Below are 24050 nucleotides of genomic sequence, written 5' to 3'. Positions count from 1 at the left end.
CCTCCACAGCTTAGACTGGGCTATGAAGTGCAAGTCTGCAAAATTACATCTATTTCTTTTTACAATTTCCCTGTTGCACTTGGCTTATTTTGTAGCATCTCTAAAATGAGTAGCCTTCATGGGGAGAGAGAGAATATCTACCCTGGCTCTGAGCAGGAACGTTGTGCGCAGCAACAGACCTACTGGGAGACCAGGCTCAGTGGCTGAAGTTAATATAAGCTCTTTTAGAACGAGTTAACCAAAGTACTTCTAGGTTTAGTTTGAAAATTATATTGTAATTTGCAATCAAGAATGTTGTATTCCAATGCAGTTTTTACAGACAATCCAGTGACAGTGTTCCAAAACCATGCAATTTTCATCCTTCCAAAACCAGAGGGGAACCTTCATTTAAAACTGGAAAATCTCAATATATTCATACTCGAGAAGGCTACTCAATGCTTTTCATATGGTGGTAGGCAGATAAGTCTGGAATATATAATTCTAAGTTTGAATCACATTCTTGTCCTTATTTAAAGCCCATTTTGTATATCTGAAATGGAAGAGAAGTTCACTTGTTTCTAGTTAAGACCAGAAGCACACTTGCTATTTTTATTTTTTTTTGGTTAACACAGTTCGTTATTCAGTTTTGTTGCTTAAATGAGCAACAGGCTATTAATATATGAGTTAGATGTGCACTAGCTTTCCTAGAGTAATTGTTTTTCTGCCCTTCCCTGCTTTTCCAGTTCTTATACACAAGCCAGCTGTGCATGCTCAAAGCCCATTATAATGAGCAGGAATATCTGAAACATCACCGAGCTCTGCCTGGGCTTTGTCACCCTCGCTGGAGATGCTCTGACATACAAACTGTGACCAGAAAAGACCCCCCGATTTCAAGTCAGGTGTGCTCATGCCCTCCCCTCCCCATATCATATCTCTTCAGGTGATGGACAAAAATGTCTGGCAGCTTCCCCCGACTTCAGCCTCGATCATGTCCAGCACAGTGGGAATATCTGAGGAAGAGGAGCAGGTACCAGAAGCTGCACGGTCCCCATTCATGCAGTGGGCACAGCCCAGATGATTTGAGAGGAGGTGGCAGGAGGCTGACAGGTCAGTGCTCTCTGGCATTCTCAGCCGCACAGCTGAGACAGGGACAGGAAGCAATTTGTCAGCACATACCCCGTGCTCAGGAAAGCAATGATTTAGCCCTGCTCGGATTATAATGGCACACTTTACAAAATCTCGGAACATGTTAGTGCCTATGGGGTGAATTATGGTAGTAACCACTGCAGTTAGCAGATAATCACATAAATTGGAGTTACTGCCAGCAATTTAGTCTTGAAATTAAACTATGCAAGTGGTAAATTGGCACTAAGGAGCAGACTATGGGGCTCACAGTTGGGGGCTCAGCTGACTGAGGTCAGATTTCTCTTTGTGTTAAATGTCAATAGCTGGCATTTAAAAGAGACAATCTATACAAACCAATAAGACAGGATATGAAAGAACTGCTGTTTAAAATGTCAAACTATTTTAAATCAAAACAGAAATCCAGTTAATTTACAAACTAAATCTGACCTTTTGTATTTGGAATATTTATACTGTAGCTGCGCATTCAGCTACAGAACTTGTAAAAACCTGAAAGCCATACATCTGTGCATGAATCTTCATCAACAGAAGTTTGCAGATGGAAATAGATTTTAGTGGATCGACTCTCAGCTGGAGCAAATCGAGAGAACTTTACTGAATCCAATACTCTGCTGATTTATAAGTGCTGAAATCTGACCCCAAGTTTCTCTTTTCCCTGACAGCGAGATATCTGTTTACTGGCAAAACCATATATTTCTAGTTACCATAATTTACCTACAGGTATTGTTTTAATAATTTAATCACACTGGTTCCTCATCATAGACGTTAATGGAGGAAAAGAAACCCCCCCAGGTATAAAATAAAAGCCAGGGGATTCAAGTCTCCATGCATGAAGAATCTCTTTGCAGGGTTAATGCTGACATCAAAAGCATTTACAGGTTTTTATTCCCCAATGCTTTGAAAGGTGTTGGGTTGCTTGTACTGAGGAGTAACTTACTGTGCTTCTCCACAGAGTGGGCAGCCACAATAGCTTCTGCAAACCAGACTGGCAGTGTGGTTTTGGAAGTGCTGCCTCTCACTTGGCCAGTCTGTGTTCATGCAGGGTTTGTCTCCCTGGGGCTCTGATGCTACTAACTGATGGTAGTCATAGGATGAATTAGGGGTGTAGACACTTCACTGAGAATGTAACATTACAAACTGACCTGAAATGTGGCACTTTTGTACCAGCTGTGTGTGAATGAACCTAAATTAGCGTGCCCTTTTCCCACCCAAACGACCACAATGTGATCCCAACAGTCAGTGATAATAATGCCCAATACCTGGGAGCCAGAACATTAAAAATATCCTTTCAGATGGCATTTACAGTTCAGCTCTCAATAAACATGGGTGCACAGTCAAAGAGGATTACACATTAGGAAGTGTAATGCTTAAAATCTGAACAATTAATTCCTTCAAAATTTGTATTCTTCTTATGCGTGGCCAGTTAATAAAGGAAGGACTTACCACTTTGTGGATTTAATACATGGTGTTTGTTTATAGACCAGCCACCCAGATTTGAAGCATCCATTTCAAAGCCTTGAAGGATTACTGTTCTCTTCTCCCACAGAATAAAATCAGGACATGTTTCATATTCATATCCCACCGACACTGCAAACAAATAATTAGAGAGCTCTCAGTCTACTTTTTCCTCTGTGAACTGCTAGACAGTTTTTCATTCCACGTTCTGATATTCATCTGTCAAGTAATGATGCCACTAATTTTGCTCTGCCTGATTGCTATTGTTGAACGGTATTTTTTTTGAAAAAAGGGTTTTAAGAGATTAGTATGTTATTACAGCTACAGTTACTACTGTTTCAAAGCAGAAAATTGTCTGTTGTATCACTTATAGATTTCATAAATCTCCTCCAATGACTCCTGACTTGATTGTTTATTGCATTTCTGCTAATTACCTGAATAACAGCTTAAATAAAAAAAGAATCCATGCTAAAACAAAATGGTTTTAATTTGTTTGCTGATTGTAAATATTATAGTTAGGCAGAAATGGATCTACAAGCTGAACATTTCTAGAATTCTATATTTATCTTACCAGGCTTGCACACCACCAAAATACCTGCTGAAAAATCTTGAATTTCCCTAACAGTGGTGGGTTTTAGGGGCACTGAGATTGACCAAAATCCCTTTCCTTTAGTACTTCAGTAAAACAAATTAAAAAAAAACTCTTAAAATTTTTGGTTTCTCTAAAATACCAACCTTATTTTAAAAAATTATTTATCTCCTTTACTTAACCTTATTAGATTTCAGTGAAACTTATTCGTAAAGGAAGAATACTGACACCAAATTCCAAAATTTGACCAAGGAAATACTGAGATAGTTCAACCTTTCCAAAATAAAAATGTCTTTCAAAAAATATTTTAAGATACAAAATAATAAAAAAAATACTAACCCCCCCCAGTTTTCTGGCATTTTTAATAGTTTCTTTTCACTTTCTCTATGTAGCAGCCTTAGGTATACTTTACTTAAACCATAAATAGTTTTAATACCATCTAAATTCCATTAGGGAAGGCAATTAAAATATTTTTACCAGCCCTGGCAGGGAGCACTTGTGATTGTAAGATAAATGTTTTATGGCAAATTGAAAGCTGTTCCTTACAGCAACAGCTCTAGAGCTGCACCACCATTTCAGGAGAAAGATCTTGTTTTTGCAGCTAAACTCTGACTTGTAAAAATCACATCTCCTTCAGTACTGTAAATATTGTATGTTTTGAACATTACAGGTTTCAGTTTGAGGGTCCAGAAGCCACTTTGTCCAATTTTTCTGTTACATGATCTCTCACAACCATCACCAGTGATGCTTCTGGGTGCTTCCCTGGGCTGAGAGCCCAAGTGAGGGCATGGAACTTCCAGAACAGCCACATCCTGAGCTGGGATGAGTCATCAAGGTTCAGTAACCCAACACACTGTTTTCTAGGTGTTAATGCAGACAGAAGATAAAGGGCAGATTTTTCCTGTGAAGCAACCTCACACTTGCCACCTACACATTAGCATCTTTACTCTAGTCATGCCTTTAACACCTTCAATCCTGGGTGAGATGTGTGTACTTGGAAAAAGCAGAGCCCTCAGGCTGGCTCAATGACCCGGTACAGACCCACAGGACAGTTCATCAGCTGCTGGAAGGGACCGTGCTGAGAGCTGGGGCGAGGGAGGCATAACGATTTCCACTGTCTGGGAATCTGTGCCAATGGATCTGCTGTGCCGTGTTTACCAGGACTGTAGTTAACACCGCAAAGCACCTGCTATTCCCTGCCTGTAGCTGATGTTTCTGAGCAGCCAAATACCCTCTAGAGGTTATCAGCCCCTTTCTTAGAAGCTCACAGTTATTTTGCCCAGCTGCTTTTTTGTCCCCTCTCACCAGTGACAGACATGTGGACCTACACTCTGTGTGTCTATAACAATGTTTTTGTGCATACTTAGACATATTTATGAATGACATCTATGCTCCAAAAAGAAATATCTGCGTGATCTTAAAGTGGGGTCTCCTGAACCCTTTAATTTGAGATCCTGATGTACCATCCATGAAAATTTCCTATCAGTCATTTTGCATGCAAAGTAATCAAGGCAAAGCATAATAATTTTAAGTCAGCAGGGTGATTGCAGCGCCACTTGAAAAATAAGTATTTTGTTAGGGGCAGGTTTTGAAAAATGTAATTTTGTAGGTGAAATTAAAAATCTCAGTCAGGTTACCTTCATTGTGGGGTGTTACTTTCTGGTCAAATTAATTTACAGCACTTTTTTGAGGTGACTGAGACTTCATTGGATGAATGTGATCTGTAGTGCCTATGGTTTTGGACACTAACAGCCAGCACATACAGTTCTTTGCAGACTCAAAATGGATTTCAAAAGACCTACTGAAATAATTTGTACCAAAAAACCTACTCTTTTCATAAAACTATTTAGAAGAATGAACAACAATTGGCTAGTAGTGCCACAGTTTAAGGGCTGTAGCCAAAATACAGGCAAGAAATAAAAGACGCAATTAACCAGGACAGTAACTTCTACTTTAACCTCTCTCGAAATATTTGTACTTATCAGCATCTATCTTCTTTGAACAAAGAATAAAATTAACTCAAGCAAAATACCAAGTAGAGTAACAGAGAAGGTGTGGGGCTGTTGGAGAGCTGGAGTACTTTCACCCCCATGAGGATTTGTCCTTGCAGACCAGTTGGTGCTGCTGTGTGAGATGAAAGGGCTTGCAGGAGTAAGATGGAGCCTGTATGGAGTTACCCAGAAGCATTCATTTACGGAGCATTTGACTGAAATCTTTTTCTTATATTAAATTACGAAGGGACATAGACTTCACCACCAAGGTTTTGTCTGTCAACATCCACATGGTGCTTTTTTTATTCAGAACAAGAAAATGCTACTTTGTCATCTCAGTTGTTGCTCCGAGAAAATGGCCTCTTGTGAGGGGCTTGAGGACTACACACATGTCAGCAAATATTTCTTCTACACATTTAAACATAACCTCATGTGTGTGGAAATATGCTCAGAAAGTCTTGTTTTCTGTAACTGGTTACGTGATCGCTGCTGTCAATAACCCTGAATAAAAATATAGATGTTTATAGTATTTACAAAACCAAAAGCAGATGGTTATAATACTGAGTTCCAGGGCTACAACCTGCTGCAATTTAATTTAATTAGAATGAAAACTGAACAGAATGCATTATTAAATATTGGTAATATACTGGCAGAGGAAATTATTTTGACAAAAATTCATATAATGGATGCAGATAAAGGTCCCAACAGTGTATCAAATTAAATAAAGCTTTATTGGAATCTAACAAAGCATGCTAGCAATGCACTTTAAAATACCGAGATTTTTGCTTCTATTTTGAAAGAAGCATAATTAACCCAAACTTTAAGAAAAAGAAAAAAAATCAAGCACCAATTAAATAATTTAAAAGTTGTTATCCGGCACTATTGTGTAAGCCTTATTCATATTTAAACACATTGAGCTGATCTACTTCTAATGTGGGAAACTAACTGCAGTATCATTTCATGAAATGTTATGTATCGGAATGAAAATGTTTTAAAGTCCAGACTCCATACTACACTTCACAATCACTAGAGGACTCTTATGGGAGCACCATACTCAACTGTTCCCTCTCAAATACATTAGTGACAATGTGCACTGACAGCCTCTGGACACAGGGCACAAGTAGCTGTGCTGAGAGAAAGCCTCATGACCCATCTGGTCCTGCCTGATCACCCATGGGAGTTCCAAAGGGCAAGGTGGAATATTTTTTTATTCCTGGGTTTGCACAAATATGTGCCAACAACCCACTTAACACCTTCCTTCACTGTGAAAACACTGTCAGGGACCAGTAGCTACATCGGGCCAAGGCCGGGTCTGCCCCCTCCCATGGGCTCTCCTGCTCCCCACCACATGCCATAGCCAGGATGTTCAGAACCCTCTCTGACTGACACTATCAAAAAGTTGCTCATCCTTCTGCAGATGTGAGCCAGATGTGGAAGATCAGATGCAGATAGGATAGATAAGGCAGCAATTCTGGACACCTGGCACCAAGGGTGGAGTTTGGATCCCTTTATGCCAACGTAATGTGTGAGCTGTGGCTGGAATGAGAAGACCTGAGCTTCTGCACTAGCATTCATAGCAGATCAAGAAACTAATGAAGCTGAAAATGTATCACTTATTTCCTGGTTGCTTCAGTTTTCAGCTGAATTTGTTCCTTATCTGGCTCATTTCGTGATAAAATGAATGTGAGCGGGGGCCTAGGGGTAAGGAGAGAACATGGGAACGTCCCTTCAGGCAGCAGTCTGCACTATATCTGTTGACTGCAGGACCACAGCTCTAGGAAAAGCTTCTTGTTTTCTGATATATTTCTATGTGCAAGGCATGATGTAAATCCCACTCCACATTTTGGTCTCATAAACCTTCATGGTCATCCATGTCTACGGCCTGCATCATTCTCTAAGAAGGAATGACCAGGAAAGCCCTCTCATCCTACCTTCTCCTGTCTCCTCTCCACGCACCCATCTCTCAGACTCCCCGTCTGGGAGCATATGGGAACAGATGCTCTGGGAGCTGCAAGGCCTGCCAAGCCTGGATGGTACCTTTTGGTTTTGTACAGGCCACTTTGCAGGCACTCTGCCTGCATGGACAACACAGCAGATCCCGAGGAGAGCTTCTGGCTGCTGCTGAGAACAGCATTTTCATATATGGAATCAGGAATATCCCTTTGTGATGGTGGATGGCTTCATGTTGCTCTAGCTAGCCTTGCTTTGCAGCCTGATCTACCAGTGCTGCTTGTCATAATTGCCCTGATATAAAAAGTAAACAGAACTGCTATGGAAGTGAATAGGGTTTATTCACAATACTAAGCTTTGCTGGTAAAATAAATAATTCTAATACAAAGTATCTATAAGATTAGTCTGTTAAGCGACATAACCTCATATTCAATTAAAAAAATAAAAAGCCCTTAAAAAAAACCCAAAACATGACATTAATGAAAAAAAAAACTGGCTAGAAAAAATCTATTTGCACAGACAGAACTTCTGTAGCAATTGTCAGAATAGCTTGTCTACGAAACATAAAGATTTTTGTATAAACATCTTTAAACAACAAATCAATTAGTTTTAACTGTTGGGGACATAAAATGTAGTAAGAAAGGATGCCTAAAAGTTAGAATTTTGCAAACCCTAAGCGGAAATGACATTTTAAATGTCACGGCCAAAAAATGACAGAAACAATGACACACCAAAGGTCATATTCAAAGTAACATTCAAAAACAAAGACAGCTGAATGTAATGCCGTTAGTACATAACCATTGTCTGAGGGAAAAGGGGATTTTCAAATTGATTAAATTAGAAAGATGACATTGGAAGAACAAGAAAATAAATGTTCTCAGGAAATCATACAAGTCACTTTAGTAGCTAAAGAGGCATTTGATTTAAAAGAATGTAACTGCAGCAACAAAATTTATTTGCTGTATTTTCCTGGCTTGATGTGGGTGAGTGCTTTTGCTTACATCAAGGTGATTCTACATACCCATTGCCTCGGCCAGACCAGAAACCTTCTGTCCATATATATCTGTCTTATTCCAGGCAAACGTGTATACCAAATTGGCTGCAGCAGGAAACCATTTCTGAAGCAGACGTCCTTCAACAGCAACTATCAGATGGACTTTTGTCATTCCAGAAGGGATGGTTGTGTGCGTCAAAATAATGCGCAGCAAAGTTTTGTACCCCGGTGTCCGACTGCTGAGGTAACTCAGCTTCACAAAACTTGAAGGAATTGCAATTTCCTCTTGGACCACCTTGGAAAAAAACCCACATCATTATATCTATAGCAAAGAAAAATGAAAATTTGTAATGATAACAGCAGGTAATTATTATGTGCTTCCCAGTCATGATGCAAACACAGTACCACACAAAACACTGATGTATTCTGCGTTCATTTCAGCAATGCAGCAGTCAGGCACATTAAAAAATGTCCAACAGCAGACACTGCTTTGTCAACTTACTGGATGGCAGTCTCTCTGTTTGATAAAGAGCCTGTTCCTCTGATGCCTTACTCTCATCTACTAGGGACCGAATATTGTATCTGTGCACATATTTTTACATACAAGTTCTATAGCTTTACCTTGCCTTCCTTACTTGGTTTACTTAACAAATGTTCTCAACCAGAATACAATTAAAACCTTTCTTTAAAGACACACACACTTTCTATCATAACTGTGATGTGAAGACATTATACCTTCCTGCTAAAGCATCGCCTCTGCAGTCAGGCTAAGCTCCAGCAAGAAGGGGTTTGGTACATGAAGGCCCAGCATTAGGAACCTAACAAGCTAACTGGGGACACACAGCAGGGCGGATGAAACAGCCTGAGCATCAGAGTCATCTCGCTCACAGGTAGGTCCCCGGGGTGTGCAACAAAACTCAAGTCCCAGGGCCCTGCTGCCAGTGCCGCTGTCTGAATCACTTGGATTAAAGCAAGCTTGGATATGCCCACTGTGGGAGGCATCAATTCCCACTGCAATGGAGATAGGCCCTCAGCAACTAGAAGGACTGCAAAGACTCTAAGCTTGTCAGTGGAAAAAAGAAATTTGGCCTTGACCTTTTGAATGATGTGGGCCTTGGAGCTACAAAAAGGGATTTAGCTCTTGTGATCTCCTGCGAGGAAGGAGCTGCTCTGGGACAGACTGCAAGGAAGAGCAGGCAAGAAATGCGAATGGCTTCTTGGAGATGCTACTGCAGTAACTCAAAAGCCACTTGAAAACTAGACTGTGCTTAATAAGGTTAATGATTTTAATGCATTTCTGTAACAATGAGTCAACCTGTCACAATGTTAAATTCATCATGCTTGGAAAATGACAAACAGTTTTGTTTATATTATAGAGTTTTTAAATTTTTCTTGTTTAACAATAGGTTATTTCATTCAAAACAATTTTATTTACACACTGCAACAGTATCACTGTCACAGCATTGCTGCAGTACAGCTGGAGGCCTGCCAGCACTTGTCGTTTCAACATATGAAATGTAGTGTTGCCAGGGAAATCCTGCTCCCTTTACTGTTCCTGATTTGCAGTGTTCCCCTTCTTTCCTGCTGACATCCCAGCTGCCCTCTCTGTCATACATCTGACATCCCTTCTCATTTTTTAATAGAAAAACAGGAAGAAATATTCATGCATTAATGCATGCTAATATATCTCTGTCTCCTATTATTCTTAGTTACTTTTTGTTCAATTCCAAGTACCGTACCATGAAACCTAACACTCTAAGAACACCCCAATGACTGAAAAAAGAAAAAGAAGTGGGTGTGGTTTTTTCTGAGTAGACTGCGTCTTTGGGTACCTCGCTGTTCAAAGCAGACCCAGGCATACCTCATGTGGAGTACTGTGACCCAGTTTTTTCTTGCTGGTGTGCAGCACTTATTCTTAATTTATGTTCATTAGTTTCACTTAGTACGTTCTGTGAAGCAACACTATGGCCATCCACTGGATAAAGCATGAAAGGTATGGAGGTGTTTAGACATAATTGAGTTCAACCAGAGGGCTTTTACATGTAGAATAAAGTAGCAACAGTTTTATGAGGAAAAGAGAAAAGTTTGGAAATACCCATGTCTACAGGTAGCCTCCAAGTCTCTTCCAGACTTGCTCAGTGAAATTAAAAGAGAACCCAAAGGACTTCTTACTGTTTAAACTCTAACTGCTCAAAGAACGTAATAAAAATTAAGGAGGTGAACACGACCCCAAACCTGTGTAGCTGTATTTTGTTGGGTTTTCAACTCACACAACCCTTTTTAAGTCTCAAGTAAAAGAACAGTTGATTACAAGGTTAATTTAGAAATGACTTCTAAACACTTAAGGGAGTGTGAAAAAAGACATTTAAATAAAAAAAAATTCTAAAGATCATGCTAAAATTGCTCTACCTTGCAAAGAAAGTAATAAACCCCAAGAATCTAATATATAGCCAGAGATGCCATTGTAAAGAACTAGAAGGTGTGAGCAGATGAAACACCTTCTAGAAATCTTCAAAGCATCTTGGGTAATGCCTCACATTGATGTATGGGGAAATTATACTGTTCATCTGTAACTAGGAATGGTTTTGTGCATCACGATAAATAAATCAGGGTTTCAATACTAAATCATGTTAGGACTCCTCAGTTTCTTCTACTTGGAGGTCAGAATCAAAGCACTTTTAAATATTAACAAAAATTAAAGAAAGGAAAAAGACAAAAGCATCTTGTTAAAGAGCACTAAAGAGATAGGCATTGGTGTTATTCTGCCAAGTGACTGACATTTCAGCAGTTATTTGCTCACTGTTTGATTTCACCTTCTAAAATTGTCTATCCTTGGTTCTGCAACAGAACAAATTGTTCATTTGAAAGTCTTTTCATTACCTGAAGTTCTGGGATAACAGTTCCTCTTTCAGGACAGGACCCTCCAAATGCTGTCAAGGGGGAAGGGAGTACAATTGGATTTGGGCTGATAAAACTGTTGATGTCACAAGATGGTGTGTCCGACTCTGTTCTTTGCATTACAACTTTGTCTACAATGATAAATCTATTCCAAGGCAACCAAAGTGTTCTTTTCTCAGATATGAAAGGAGATCTATCAAAAACTAGAGTGACAGAGATTCCTCCAACAGCCACAAGGTCAAAACTGGAAAAGAGAAAACAAATTGTTTTGTTTGTTTTATCACCACATTACCACACCTTTCAAAGCATCACAAACAAAACCTTTATGTTCCTTATTACAGTCCTTAATTTACTATGTGAAGTAATTCAAGTGTGCCTTCCTGGCATCCCCTTGGCATCCATGAAGCTTTACCTCTGTGTGCTTTCTCCCTTCTATGCATCAACAGCAAGGCACAGAATTTCTCTTTTATCTGGTCTCCTTCCCCTCTATTTATCAACTAGAATTAATATTATCAAGTCATCTGTAACGAAAGTATGGACTCAGTTACTCTGGTTTATATGAAGAGAAATTCCTAGCCCAGAAGAGGGATGCCACTCATAATCTATGCAGGAAGAGCACACAGAATAATAAGTCTTAAAGCCTGTTAGGCCTTAGCTCTATTAACATAATCCCTTCCCTTTTTCTAAAAGCAGCAGGAGGAAAAGGTTGAGTACACTGAGCACGAGACCTCTCTGTGCAGGATATGAAATTTTTTGGAAAAGATGCTGATTAATTGCACTGAGAACTGAATCAGCTCTTGTACACAAGGCAGGTGATCCTCTGGGACCTACTGTGAAGAAACTTTGGCATATCTGGGCTGCAAAACAGTGGGACATAGAAGGCATGATATACAGTCTCAATTTCCAGAGTTTCTGACATCCACAGTCAGACAACACAAGGTAATATGTAAATAGCTACTTCACTCTCTGTATTATTGAATGCATCTATTATGGAGGGGTTTGATGGTAACAAACTGTGATAAGAAGTCAGACTTAATTATGTATATCTCATCACATTTCCCAAATGACACCGATTACATTCACAGCAAAATACAGGTAGCATATTTTAATGCAACAACTTTATCCAGGCTAGTGTAAGGAGGAAATGATAATTACCAACTTTCAGTAGTGCGATTTGAAAGTCAATAAACTAAGGTAAAATAAATATGCATGTTCCTTACTTTCATAAACTGGCAAATCCAAACAAGAAAGGAATAATTATGGAAGCAGTGACAAATTACACCACTCTTTCCCTGATGGAAGACGGCTTCTGATTTCTTGTAATTTACAATACAGACAAGGAAGATGAAGTCTTAAACTGCCCTTAGCAGCTTAATTAAGTTCAGTAGCAAATCATGACCCTATTGCAAATGGATGGCCAACCTTGGAGTGCAATATAGAATATGCTGAAACTTCACCTCTCTTTGAGAATTGAACTTGGCCTTACAAGGCTGGGGAAGAAGGGGAAGCCAGGACTGCTCAGGGCTTGTTATGGAACAGCAGTTTAACTTTGACTCTGGGGAGAGTCTGTTCTCACTTTTCCTTGTGTTCAGAAGATCAGCCAAAAGGGCTAGCTTCACTGACACCTCAATAAACTCCTTGAAAGATTCACACTTAACAACAGAAAAAAAGAGGGAAGACAGGACATTCCCTGGAAAACCTGACTTGTGAAAATATTCAAATGTCAAGAAGGTATTGGTACAGCAGAACTGGCACATTTCAGCTCCAGGAGTTTGAATGTTACTGTAATCTTGTCGCTGCTCAGGGTTTTTCTTCTTGTCTATGAAAATTTTGTACATGAAAAGAAGCTGGAAGATGGCCATAACTACACAAACCAGGTATGATCTTCCACAAACCAGTGGGAGATCACACTTGAAAGCCTGACCTTCCATCTTGTCGACTGATGGTGTATCCATATTCATTGTGGTGCAGAAAACTGACGTTCACTCCAACCAAAGGTGTTCCATCTATTGCTACAACCTGGCCTCGGATGACACACGCCCGTCTGTAACAGCAAGAGTAGAACACAACATGTTACACACGTGAGGAGGGTGAGAAGGGCATTGATTTCAGAAACTGGGCTATGCTTCTGTCCCAGACAGACAGAACTGCTCTGATATCACTGTGACCGTTCATTTTTGAAAGAAAAGTCAAACAAGTCCAAAAGATTGATTTGGAAAAGCATTATCTCATGAACATGACACACAGACTCTCCCATGAATCGTTCGTGTATGTAGGGTATATTTCTATTTCCAGACATATTTCAGGATACCATTTGTTCTGCCATTGAAAGAGTGCACTGCAAAGGTTTCACTGATAGCGTGATTTAGCTTGCTGCAGCTCTAGGGAGTGATGCTTTGTGAAAGGAGAGAATGAAACCTCATTCTCTGCTGCTAGGTATAGGGGACTGTTGTCTATTAGAAAAAAGCTGAACTAATGTGATAAGGCAGCAGTGAGATACATGGTCTTCACTGAACTTCAGAAAGTTAGATACGTAAATTCACAGGGTGCCTAATCAAGTGTAACTTACATTTTTCTCAATGCCCTGTCACATGTGATGCCCTTTTAAATTCCCTCTGGGATGTGTTGGACTTGCACCCACTTTCCACTTTGTCCTCACATTCCAGTGAGGAGGCTGGAACATGGCAGCACAGCGGAACACATCAAAGTCAATGGACAGGAAAGTGAACTCATTACTAAGTGGGTCTAATCGGAGGCTAACAGGATCACAGAATCATAGAAAATGAGAGCTGAAAGGAAATACAAGACTTTATCTTGTCCATTCCTTTGCCTCAGGTTAGATCAACTATACCTACATCAGTCCAGACAGATGCTTGTCTAACTCTATAAGCTCACCAAGTAACCCATTCCAGTGCCTCTGTATGACTGCTTTACTCATGGCAAGTTTTTTCTACTGCCCAATTTGAATCTCCATGACTGCCCTTTAAGACCATTGGTTTCACCCTGACCACAGAAACGGTGAAGAAATTACTCTTTTTCTTAGCTTTAGCTTTTTGCCTAACTGAATAATGAGACACAAAGGAGGCAAATATCCCCAAGGGTGAGGAATTCGAAGCAAAATATCCTCATGGTGCAGATTAGCACCAAGTGGGATTTCCTAAAGGCTTACACAGCTGCATTCCATTGAAACACCTTTCAGTATTCTGCCCCTGCTGTCTGGTACACATCAGCAATACCGTGGTTTTACATAATGAAGTGAACAGTGTATGCAGAAGTCTTCTGGTAACATTAAGACATTTAGGGTCAAACCCAGTAGAATACTTACAAAGTGAACAAACATTAATTACTCAATATAAACAGCTAGCGTAAATTTAGGCATTGTTCTGTTTCTCTCTCAGTTTGAAAGTTCATGGTAGACCTCATCAGACACATCCATTGTATAGTGAATATGTGAACTACATGAAAAACTTTATAGTTCCTCAGACAAAAGTTATTTAGGAGTCTACTTATGAATTTAAAAAATATCCCTTGAGAGGTTAATTGACCATGATCCAATGAAATCATATGCGCAAATTGGAGACCATAAATTTCAGAAAATTCTGACTTGTTTCTTAAGTTCCCATTCTCCAAAGCCATTTGACAGGATTTATCACCATGATGTCATCAAACCCGACTGACTACGACCTGAGAAAATGCAACTGGTGAAAATGAACCTCTTTGCAAGCACACCATTCACTACAGTTGCTAATATGGATTCTGTATTCCCAGGACATAGAAAGATGCTGATCTTCAGCAAAGATCTGACAAATCCCAGAGAAATGGGAGAGGTTGCGTTACTGCCAGTATGCAAAACAGAGTTCTGACTTATCAACTTTTTTGTTTTATACATGAACTAAATGGGTTGTGGCCCTACTTGTGGGCAAAACCTGCTGCTCCACTGAAGGCAATCAAGCTCCTGTGTGTCTCTCCAGACTCACAAGACTCACTCAACAGGAGAGCCAGGTTCAATTTCTCTTTGATTTGTTAGAGCAGAAAATACGGTTTTCTCATATTTCTAACATCAACAGACCTGCCATTTCTTTTCTAATACTTTTATTAGAGGACTCCATATATTTACAACTCACATTGGTGTGAGAGCAAGACCTCTGAGAGCAATCATTATTCAGTGCATTATTCTCCACTCCTGTTTGTTCATTCCACACAGACCTGTCTTCTGACACTACTCTGTCCTCATATTTTATCAAGCACACAGATTTGTCTGATAACAGCTCATCAAAGCCTCCATTATTTCATCCATAGCTTTTCTTTCCCCTACTCATTCACTTTACTACCCATTATTCATAAATAATATTAAGAGACTTATCTTTCAACTTGCTCCTTTTTTAGTCACCGTATTTTACAAGCCACACATATTTACAGTATGTGATAATGACATATAAACCTCATTATTCTATATTTGTTTGTACTGAATTGTGTTTGTAATCTCCTAGATTTCAAATGTTCTAAGCCTGCCTCTGTGTTCCTACATTTGCCCTCATTATTTAATATCTTTTTATTACCTACTCTAAGTTGAAGAGTCTTCTACTCTCTGGCCTCTTCTTGAATTACCAGCACCTACTAAATCTTTGACTAAGCACTTGATCAGAATTAGCTTTAATTTGGCACTTACTGCAGGTATGAAAACATTTTTCAGTTACTTTATGACCAGCACTAATCTCACAGGCTCAGGAGGTAACAAACAGCCCCCAGTCTGCAGTGAGTTCTCCCTCCTTTCCCTGTGCCCTGGCAGCTCTCAGAGCAGACCCCCATGCCTGCAGGTGTCCTGCCACACAGGTTCCCTGCAGCTCTGCTGCTTGCAGAAGACCTTGCTTAATTCCTTTCCTTACCAGAGCTTTTAGAGCATGCAGAGCATGTTCCCTGCAGTGATGTCCCTTTGTAGTCAACTGCCACTTCACGCTTCCTCGCTTCAACATCCACCCTCTCCCCAGATGAGATGGGGGCCTTGCTACCACTCACTGCTTTTCTTAATTTGAGCAGAGAAACCTCTCAAGATCATGATGTCTCCTCAATGCACTGCATTCTCTGCCTCTAAGATTTATTCCACACTCTTGTGACTGCCCTGCTTTGGCTTCTCATGGGGGATAACTCCTACTATCTGTCCAACAGCCACCTATTCGCGGCGACTGCGTAACCTCGGACCTAAGGCTCTCCAAGTTGTTTTAACTTGAAAGTAAGTGCAAGAATGTCTTTTCTAATTTGGTGGAGCTGGGCAGGAACATGGCCCTGATAAGCTGCCTTAGTGTTTTCAAATGCATTAAAAGTGTTTCCAGTCCCCTGGCAAGCTGTACTAAATCTGCAACTCCAGAGGGAGCAGTTGGCTTTTTGAGAGAAAGCCGAGATTCCCACGGGTTGCAGGTGGCCTAAAAGAAGTAGGATTTTTCTGTCAGTGCTTCATGGGTCATTCCACAAGTAACTGAGGATCTCAGCTCTGCGCATCTCAGGCCTCTGCCATAAGGCAGTTTGTTTGACATCTCTACTTTAAAATATAAATAGAAGTTTAAATTCTAGATGCATTCTTTCACTATTTGTAAAGCATTTTATTATTCCATTACCATTCTGCCTTGCTCTGCTGCTACTTATCTGCTATTTTTTTCCTTTTGTTTTGTGTGTTAAGTTTCCAGTATTCTCAGAGCACCTCAGGCTGAGACATTAGGCTCAGATATGAAACTCTGTCAAGCAACTTGTGAATTTCCAAGTGTCACATTACCAGAATATGTCATTTACTGTATTACATTTATGATTAAAATCTTCAATCAGAGAAATTAAGCTAAAGGCTAGTGAGGTACATTCGTTTCTTCCTGCTGACAATGTTGCTGTAAGCAGCCTTTGAAGGGTAATTAATTCAGTACCATACACTGGACCCTTTTTGCAGGCAATTTGCAGTGAGTCAAATAGCTTGCCAGCAGCATGCATTAAAAAAAAAACCTCAGCAAAGAAACAAGCTAAAAACCTTTCTGAGAACAGAAGTTGACAAAAGCATTATAATCTGCTACACCCTGCTACATGTAGTAGGTCAAAACCACTCCTGATGCAAGCAAATACATTTCCATTTATTCAGAATGTCTCTAGTCTGCCTTTCAGCACGTCACAGATAAGTGGGAGTTTGTAAAAACCCAGCACAAATGACATAACTTTGACATAATAAAAAGTAAAACATGTTTTGCCATCATTTTTCTTCTTAACACTATTCTTGGTGTAGTATTTAGCTCTGGCTCAATGCAACATCCTGACTGTGTTGTAGAACCCAAATATTTAAAAATTAGAGCTAAGCTAAGATCCAAAATGCAAATGAAAAAGGATAGATGTCTCAGCATCTGTCAGAACAACTAGTTTTAGTATTTCAGATTATTTGGAAAATGCCAGGATATGGCAGAGACGAAACATTTTCAGTCTGAATGACAGAGATAATCTTCACCATTTTTGATAGCTTTCCTAAATCTAATCAACATCACTTTGACTTTGTCTACAGTGAACTTTGTGCAAACATCACCCATACTAGAGCTCCACTGACCTGTGGTACAGTAAAACACTGTACAATGTCACTTGAATCAGAGGGTTGGAAACATTGGATAGATATTTCTTCCTTAATCCTCCTAATGGTCTCAGAGATTTCTTGTGAAGGGAAATAATAACAATAAAAAAAAGCCAGCTAGGGCTTTGCAAAATTGAAGCACCAGTGGGAATGGATGCCAGTGCTCTGAAATAAATGCATGCCCCTATTATATCCAATCCTTCCAACATTTCGTGTTGAAACACCAATGCCATAAAATCAGTGTCATTGCAGGCAGACATGAGTTAATATCATGTGCCTGGACACAACTTTTTCAACAACAGCCCAAAGATTAAAACCCCCTAAGCATTCTTTGGTCTGTATCAGATAGGTTGGATCACAGATTTCTTATGTTTTTACTGTAGCAGCAGTTGTCTTTCTATATTTTTTTCAATAATCTTAATTCCCAGGAGAAGAACAGACACTAGATGACAGTCAGATTGGCAATGTCAGAGGAAGATTTCTGAACAGAGGCAGCACAGCTCAGCTATTGCCTCCTTCAGAGACCCTGCTTATCTCTCATCCTTGAGAAAAATTCTGGCAGTTTTTAATAATATTTGACTTGTGGATGAAGAATTTTTCAGCAGCCTGGAAGACTTGAGGATTGAGCAAAGTGTGGACTAAGGGACCCCTCGGGGTGCCCAGTACAGTGCAGATTACTGCTGACAAACCCCAGGAGACACGGCACAGCGCGAGTCTCCAGGCACTGCCCTGATTCCAAAGATAGAGCCACCCTCATGTGAATCCCAAGGATCTTCTCACCAAACTAACTAGGAATTTCTCTGCAGAGGGAGGAAAGGATATCTGGGGTGTGAGCAATGCACTGACACAAGTACAAGTCATACTCCTTAGTGGCAGGAAGTAACAAGCCATGGTGAGGGTGGGCTGCTGCTCCCACACGGAACTTCGCCGCTCTTCGTTTTTCAAAGGCATGGCAGGTCTCAGGGTAAAGAAACTAAATACTCAGAAGAAGCTTTTAAATCCAAGTTAAAATCCTACCAATGATAGCTTTAAAAGATCAATTCCTTATATCTATAAAAGCACGTTGATGGGATTATGTGCAATCTGGCTGCTAACATTTGCAGTGTCACAGAACACTGTACAGGCAACTCGAGTGCTCACCTCCTCTCTGAAAACTCCTCACTGTGAGGCATTTTGATGAGGCAAATCTTTCACTGGTGACTTTTGTTTTAAAAGGCTTTTGGTTTGCACATACAGCCAGCCAAGGACCTTGGCCCAGGTGCCGTAGCACCTTTTATAACAGCAACATGCTCTGAGAGATCTAGCCATGGCAGGTGGATGCTTCTCACAGAGTTCATCTTCATGCCCTATTGTTCTACATATTTATCACATCCTGTTACATTATTAATAGTGATTAAATGTTTAGGTATTTCAGATCAATAAGGACTCTGTTTACAAATTTACTTTATTAAAAATTAATGTTACAAAGAGAAAGTGCACTGAATTTGTGTGCAGCTGGAATTGTGTTGAGGTTGTAACCTAAGTGCTATGTACTGTGAAAATAAAAAAAATTCTTATGTCCTTATTACTGGAACATGGTTTATCTAATGCATAGGCCTAGTTGACAGGGTAATAGTCAGGTGATGTGGATGATTTGTGGATCTCTTTGTCAGCATGTAAGTTATAGCTTCCCAGGTGAACTACAGCATAAAATCTTATGTGCCTCTATATTTCAAATGTTCAAGAAAATATGTGTTACCAGGTTTTCTGAGCAGGCAAGTGCCCCTTTCCTATTGCACAGTTTTTTCCTGTTAAAAGGGCAAAGCCAATCTCAAATACTCAGACATCACTCTACTCTTTGCATGACAGCTGGAGAGAAACCCAGGGCATAAAATGGTAAACACTGGTCTATCAACATGTAGTAAAAAAAAGAGAAGTTTTTTTAATTAGGTGGTTGGATTATATGTGACACATGTTAAATTTATTACACTGTAAATACGAATCAAGTTCGATTGGGCAGAAAGGTGACTGAATACAGCACTCGTGAATTAAAATTGTCCTTCTGCATCCTGCCACCAAATGTATGTACAGTATGAAGGGCTGAACTTACCCCTGCTGATTTTGTGAGGCAGCTTACCTTCCTCAACAGTCAGAGTCTTGTTCATAAGAGCAGTAGAATTTGTTGCTGTGGCACTTTCATGAACTAGACAGGTACCAAGGATAATCTGAAAACCAAGATCCTCAGCTGTTGGGACTTAAGTTTGTTATCCTTTTAAGTATTTCATGAGGTTCAGGGAGGAATCCTCAGCTATCCAGGTTTCACCATTTTTCCCCTGGTGAAATAATTTCATTGCAGTTCTCAATATTCAGAAAAACCTTACATCTGAGAGAAAAACTCACCTGCTCTCAAACGAGACATCTCCTGGGATAACATGAGTGCTTTCCTTTCCAATAAGGAATCTGATTCGATCGTAAAAGAGCCTTGGAGGATGCTGAGAGAAGGGTGGTTGGCTGTGCTGAATAAGGTCAAGGGGATCAGGCGAACCCTGGCAGAGTGGAGTTGTGTAACAATTGCTTTGCTGACAACAATCGGGGTCTACACAGTCTGTCAAGCCATCTAAAATGGAGAGAATGGAAAGTTCAGGAAATTGAGTGGTTCTGAGAATAAAGCACCACATTTACTATCAGAGAGCACAGGAGGGATGTAACAAATGGAAAGGCATGCTGATTACGACACAGTCAAATTCAATAAAGCATTAACACATATGCTTAATCCATTTAAAAAATCTAAATTTCTTCGTGGACAAACTCAGAGCAACATTTGCGGGTGAAATTCATGTACTTAAATGTCCGAAGCTTATGACGAAAATTGGAGCACTGAAGTGCATCTAAATTAAGCACCTAAATAAAACTTAAAATTGGGCTATTGGCATTTAATTGCTTCTATCAGCAGCTTAGACGTACAAATTGCCTAAATTACATACTCAATCAGAAACAGATTTAATAAGAGACGGTAAAATGTCCAGCTATGTTCTTTAACATCCATTTTATGACTTAGCAGCTGCTAACTTGCTTGGACTGACAAGCACACTAACGCATATAAAGCGAGATGAAGGTGTCGTATCCTTCAACAAAGACATCTCTTTGTATTTTTAACAAGGTCGGTCTGAATAAATGTGGAGTCATCATATCACTGTATGGATTTCCCTTGTGTTAAAATTGGAATGCTATAGGATCAACATACTGTCAGATATTTTCACTTCATGCTTTGACTTTCCATGCTCTGTTCGTACCAACACTTTGAAGTCTATCAAACTGTACCTCCTCCGGGCAAACTGCGCCAGCAGGGGAGCTGCTGGAATTCTGTCATTGACTTTAATGGGTGCGAGACTAACCCTCAGCCAACTCTTCTCCTTTCTCAATAGAGCACACTGCACTGTGTGAATACTCAGTAAACAGCACCGTAAAATATTCACTTTGAAAAGAAAGCAAAAGCCCTTCTACAGAACAAACAAATATAATGAAACGGTTTTTCCTGGCATCTGAAAATCCTTGCCTGACCTTGAGCAAGGTAACTGCTTGGCTAAGCAAAATATATTAACCAATCTATCCTGCTGCAGCTGGGAAATCAGATACAGCAGGCTAGTTTTTGTGATAATGAGCCAAGGGCAACTGCAGATAGCTAACAACAATAACCTAGGACCCTTGGATCCAGCAGAGCTGGCATGGCTACAGGTCAGTGTGTGCTTTAAGTTCTTTCCACATTCCCCAAATCCTGGCGACAACGGGCATTTGCCAGTGGTGGGAGAAGGACTTCACAGGGCAACGTTGAGTTTATTGACTTTGAGTGTAGCAGTCACTTTATATTCAGGAAAGCCTAGGAAGCAATTGAAATCCTCTAGGAAATCAGTAAGCTGAAACAATAAGGGGCCTCCAGTCTAAACAAAAGCACACAGGAAGCGGATGGAGGAGTTCACAGCATGAACCAGAGGGGTTTTCAGTGTGTTGTGATGAAAAAACAAAAGAGCTTTTTGGGTTGAAACTTGGAAGAGCAGGCTTGGAACTGCAAGGAAAAAAAAAATCTTATTGTTTCCGCTTTTTTTTTGTCCAAGAAAGAAACTCTCTATATTCTTAAAACATGAGCTGAAATGCATCAAATAACTAGCAGATTATCCAAGACTACAAATGTTACAGAATTCTACTAGACTTGAAAAGATGATGAAGGCATTGAAATATCTTGCTGGTTGATAATGAAGATGCCTGCAGAGGGCTCTGACATGGTCAGGCCACTCAGGGCTGGGCTCTGCCAGTGGAAGGGTTATGGCAGTGACAAGTCTTGTTCAAGGAGTCAAGGGACTTTCTGGAAGGTACTAATTTCTACAATCTGACCAACTGCTGTCTACCTGAGAAACTTGACAAACATTGGTCTGGCAGAATATGTGCTAATCAGAAAAAAGAAGCACTTATTTCAGAATAACAGTATCCACGAGGAAGCTATTCTGGAGTAATTTATTCCACAGTAGCTATTTTGATTAATTTTTTCCCTGTCAACAAGCCATTAGATGTGGGAACTGAGTTGACCTGATTCTCTCATTTAGGTAAGAAATAAAAGTGAAAAGTCACAGAAATATCTGAATGTGAAGATTATTAGGAAACAAATTTCTAAGGAAAGAAATAGCTGTAAAAACAACAATTAACTACTTTGCTCTTTCTAATAGAGTCTTCATTTTTCTCTGCTTCAGTCAAGAGCTTACATGCCTGACTACAAACACTGTGCATTCAGGCTGTACACAAAAAGAAACCAAGTACAGGGAAAGCAGTTTTCCATCTTCCAGTCAGACTCAATTTTCATCTTTTCTTTGCAGTTTACTTGTCAGCAGAGTGACTGCCTTATAAACTCTTCCAGGTACTGCTAATGGAGTTATTTTGGTTTGAATTACTTGCACCTGGTTTCATTTTCCCTCTCCAGGCTCCCAGGGACACAAGAGGGTGGCTTTCCCATTAGTAGGGTGTGAAGTCCCAGAAGCATAACAGAAGCATAATTGTGAGAATGGTGTGTGTTCTAATAGCACCATCACTCTATGAAGTCTGGATTAGGCAGGACCAGTTTACGGCCTTAGGAGCAAAGGCTACGAAATCATTAGAGGAAGAAATTGTTACTGAAAATATCAATGTTAATGCAAGGGAACAGTCTACTAGGTTATAGACTATCATTCATGGCTTTTCTCTCTCTCATGCTGTATTTTTTTTTATAATATTTTTATTGATCAGATGACAATTTATTTTAATCTCCCCACTCAACCATGCAGAGTAAAAAAGAAAACAGATGGCTCAGAGAAGATGCTCCATGGGCAGTGAGGCAGAAGGTGCAGAAACACCAGCTCTTCTATGGACTCTTTAAGGCCACATATTTTGCTCAGGCCACTGTGTGGACGTACTTTAGAACCATTAACTAGAATTGTCTGAATAATGAAACTTGGAGCTTTTTTTCCCAAACAATTAAACAAAATTTTGAAGAGAAATCAAATTGGATAGAAGTGAAAAATATTTTTCACACTTTGTGCTAAAGTAAAAGAATAAAGCACCTATTTTGGGACAAACAGTAAACCATTAGGCCAAAATACAATCTTTGTTCCACTTTAGGCAAATTTAAGACTTTGGTTTAACGTTAGACCATTTACAAGAAAACAAGAAAAAAATTCCAATCTAACTCCCCAAAAGAAACTCCTGTAATTCAGCATGATACCCATCAAAATGAACCAGGTCAAACAGAATCACAAGCTACATATGGAGGCAGTTTGTGATAGTGCAAATCATATTACTAAGTGCATGTGAGGACATTTTCAACAACCCAATTCTATTTGAAATGAGACTTTTAGTCCAGGAGAATAACCCACAAAAAACAAATATATAATCAAATTAATTCCCTTAAAATTCCACAAATACATGAGTCAGTTCTCAACCAATGGTCACAATTTTAGTTAAATTTTCATATCAGAAACCAACTGTTAAAAAGTTCACTGTATTAATAAATCAGCAGGGTTTCTTTTAAATCTCAGGAGACAACAGCCAGGAGTATGAACAAACTACTACAAACAGCAAAAACTGTAATTCATCCAGCAGGGGAGCCTGTACACTGAAGTTTTTACTGTCAGTTACACCAAAGTGCATCACAGCATAGGTGCAGACGAAGATGTATTACAGGGGTGTAAATGATTTCAGTTTGCTATTAGCATTTTTTTATTTATTTTATATAAAACACAGTCAGGCACCTTAAAGGGGCACTACAGATTATATAATAAAGTGATTCACGTTTTGATGAGTCTGGGATTATGGTTTCACATCTTCCAGCTACCTTGTTTTGTATGTGATGGGTGATGACGAACTAAGTGAATGACACAATTAAAATATTTTTAATATTACTGCTAAAATAGAATTCACAAAGATTGACTTGAGCATAAAAAGCACTTCATAGCACAC

General features: G+C 39.6%; 1 protein-coding gene across 3 annotated transcripts in view; it reads right to left on the bottom strand.

Moving 5' to 3' along the window:
* The window catches only part of TENM1 (teneurin transmembrane protein 1), a 306894-nt gene that overhangs the window by 63941 nt on the left and 218903 nt on the right, over positions 1-24050 (bottom strand). For all 3 annotated transcript variants that reach the window (XM_027898080.1, XM_027898096.1, XM_027898087.1), the window contains 5 exons: positions 19971-20187; positions 12924-13043; positions 10982-11243; positions 8129-8396; positions 2566-2709 (listed from right to left, as the gene is read on the bottom strand). In XM_027898080.1, coding sequence (XP_027753881.1) covers positions 2566-2709; positions 8129-8396; positions 10982-11243; positions 12924-13043; positions 19971-20187 — 1011 coding nt within the window. The remainder of the gene's footprint in view (positions 1-2565; positions 2710-8128; positions 8397-10981; positions 11244-12923; positions 13044-19970; positions 20188-24050) is intronic.

Source organism: Empidonax traillii, unplaced genomic scaffold, assembly GCF_003031625.1.
Source record: "Empidonax traillii isolate 1590-97213 ecotype Southwest subspecies unplaced genomic scaffold, ASM303162v1 scaffold20:size5563877, whole genome shotgun sequence".
Taxonomy (NCBI): domain Eukaryota; kingdom Metazoa; phylum Chordata; class Aves; order Passeriformes; family Tyrannidae; genus Empidonax; species Empidonax traillii.
Note: the sequence above shows the minus strand (reverse complement) of the source record. Positions and strands in the feature narration are given on the sequence as shown.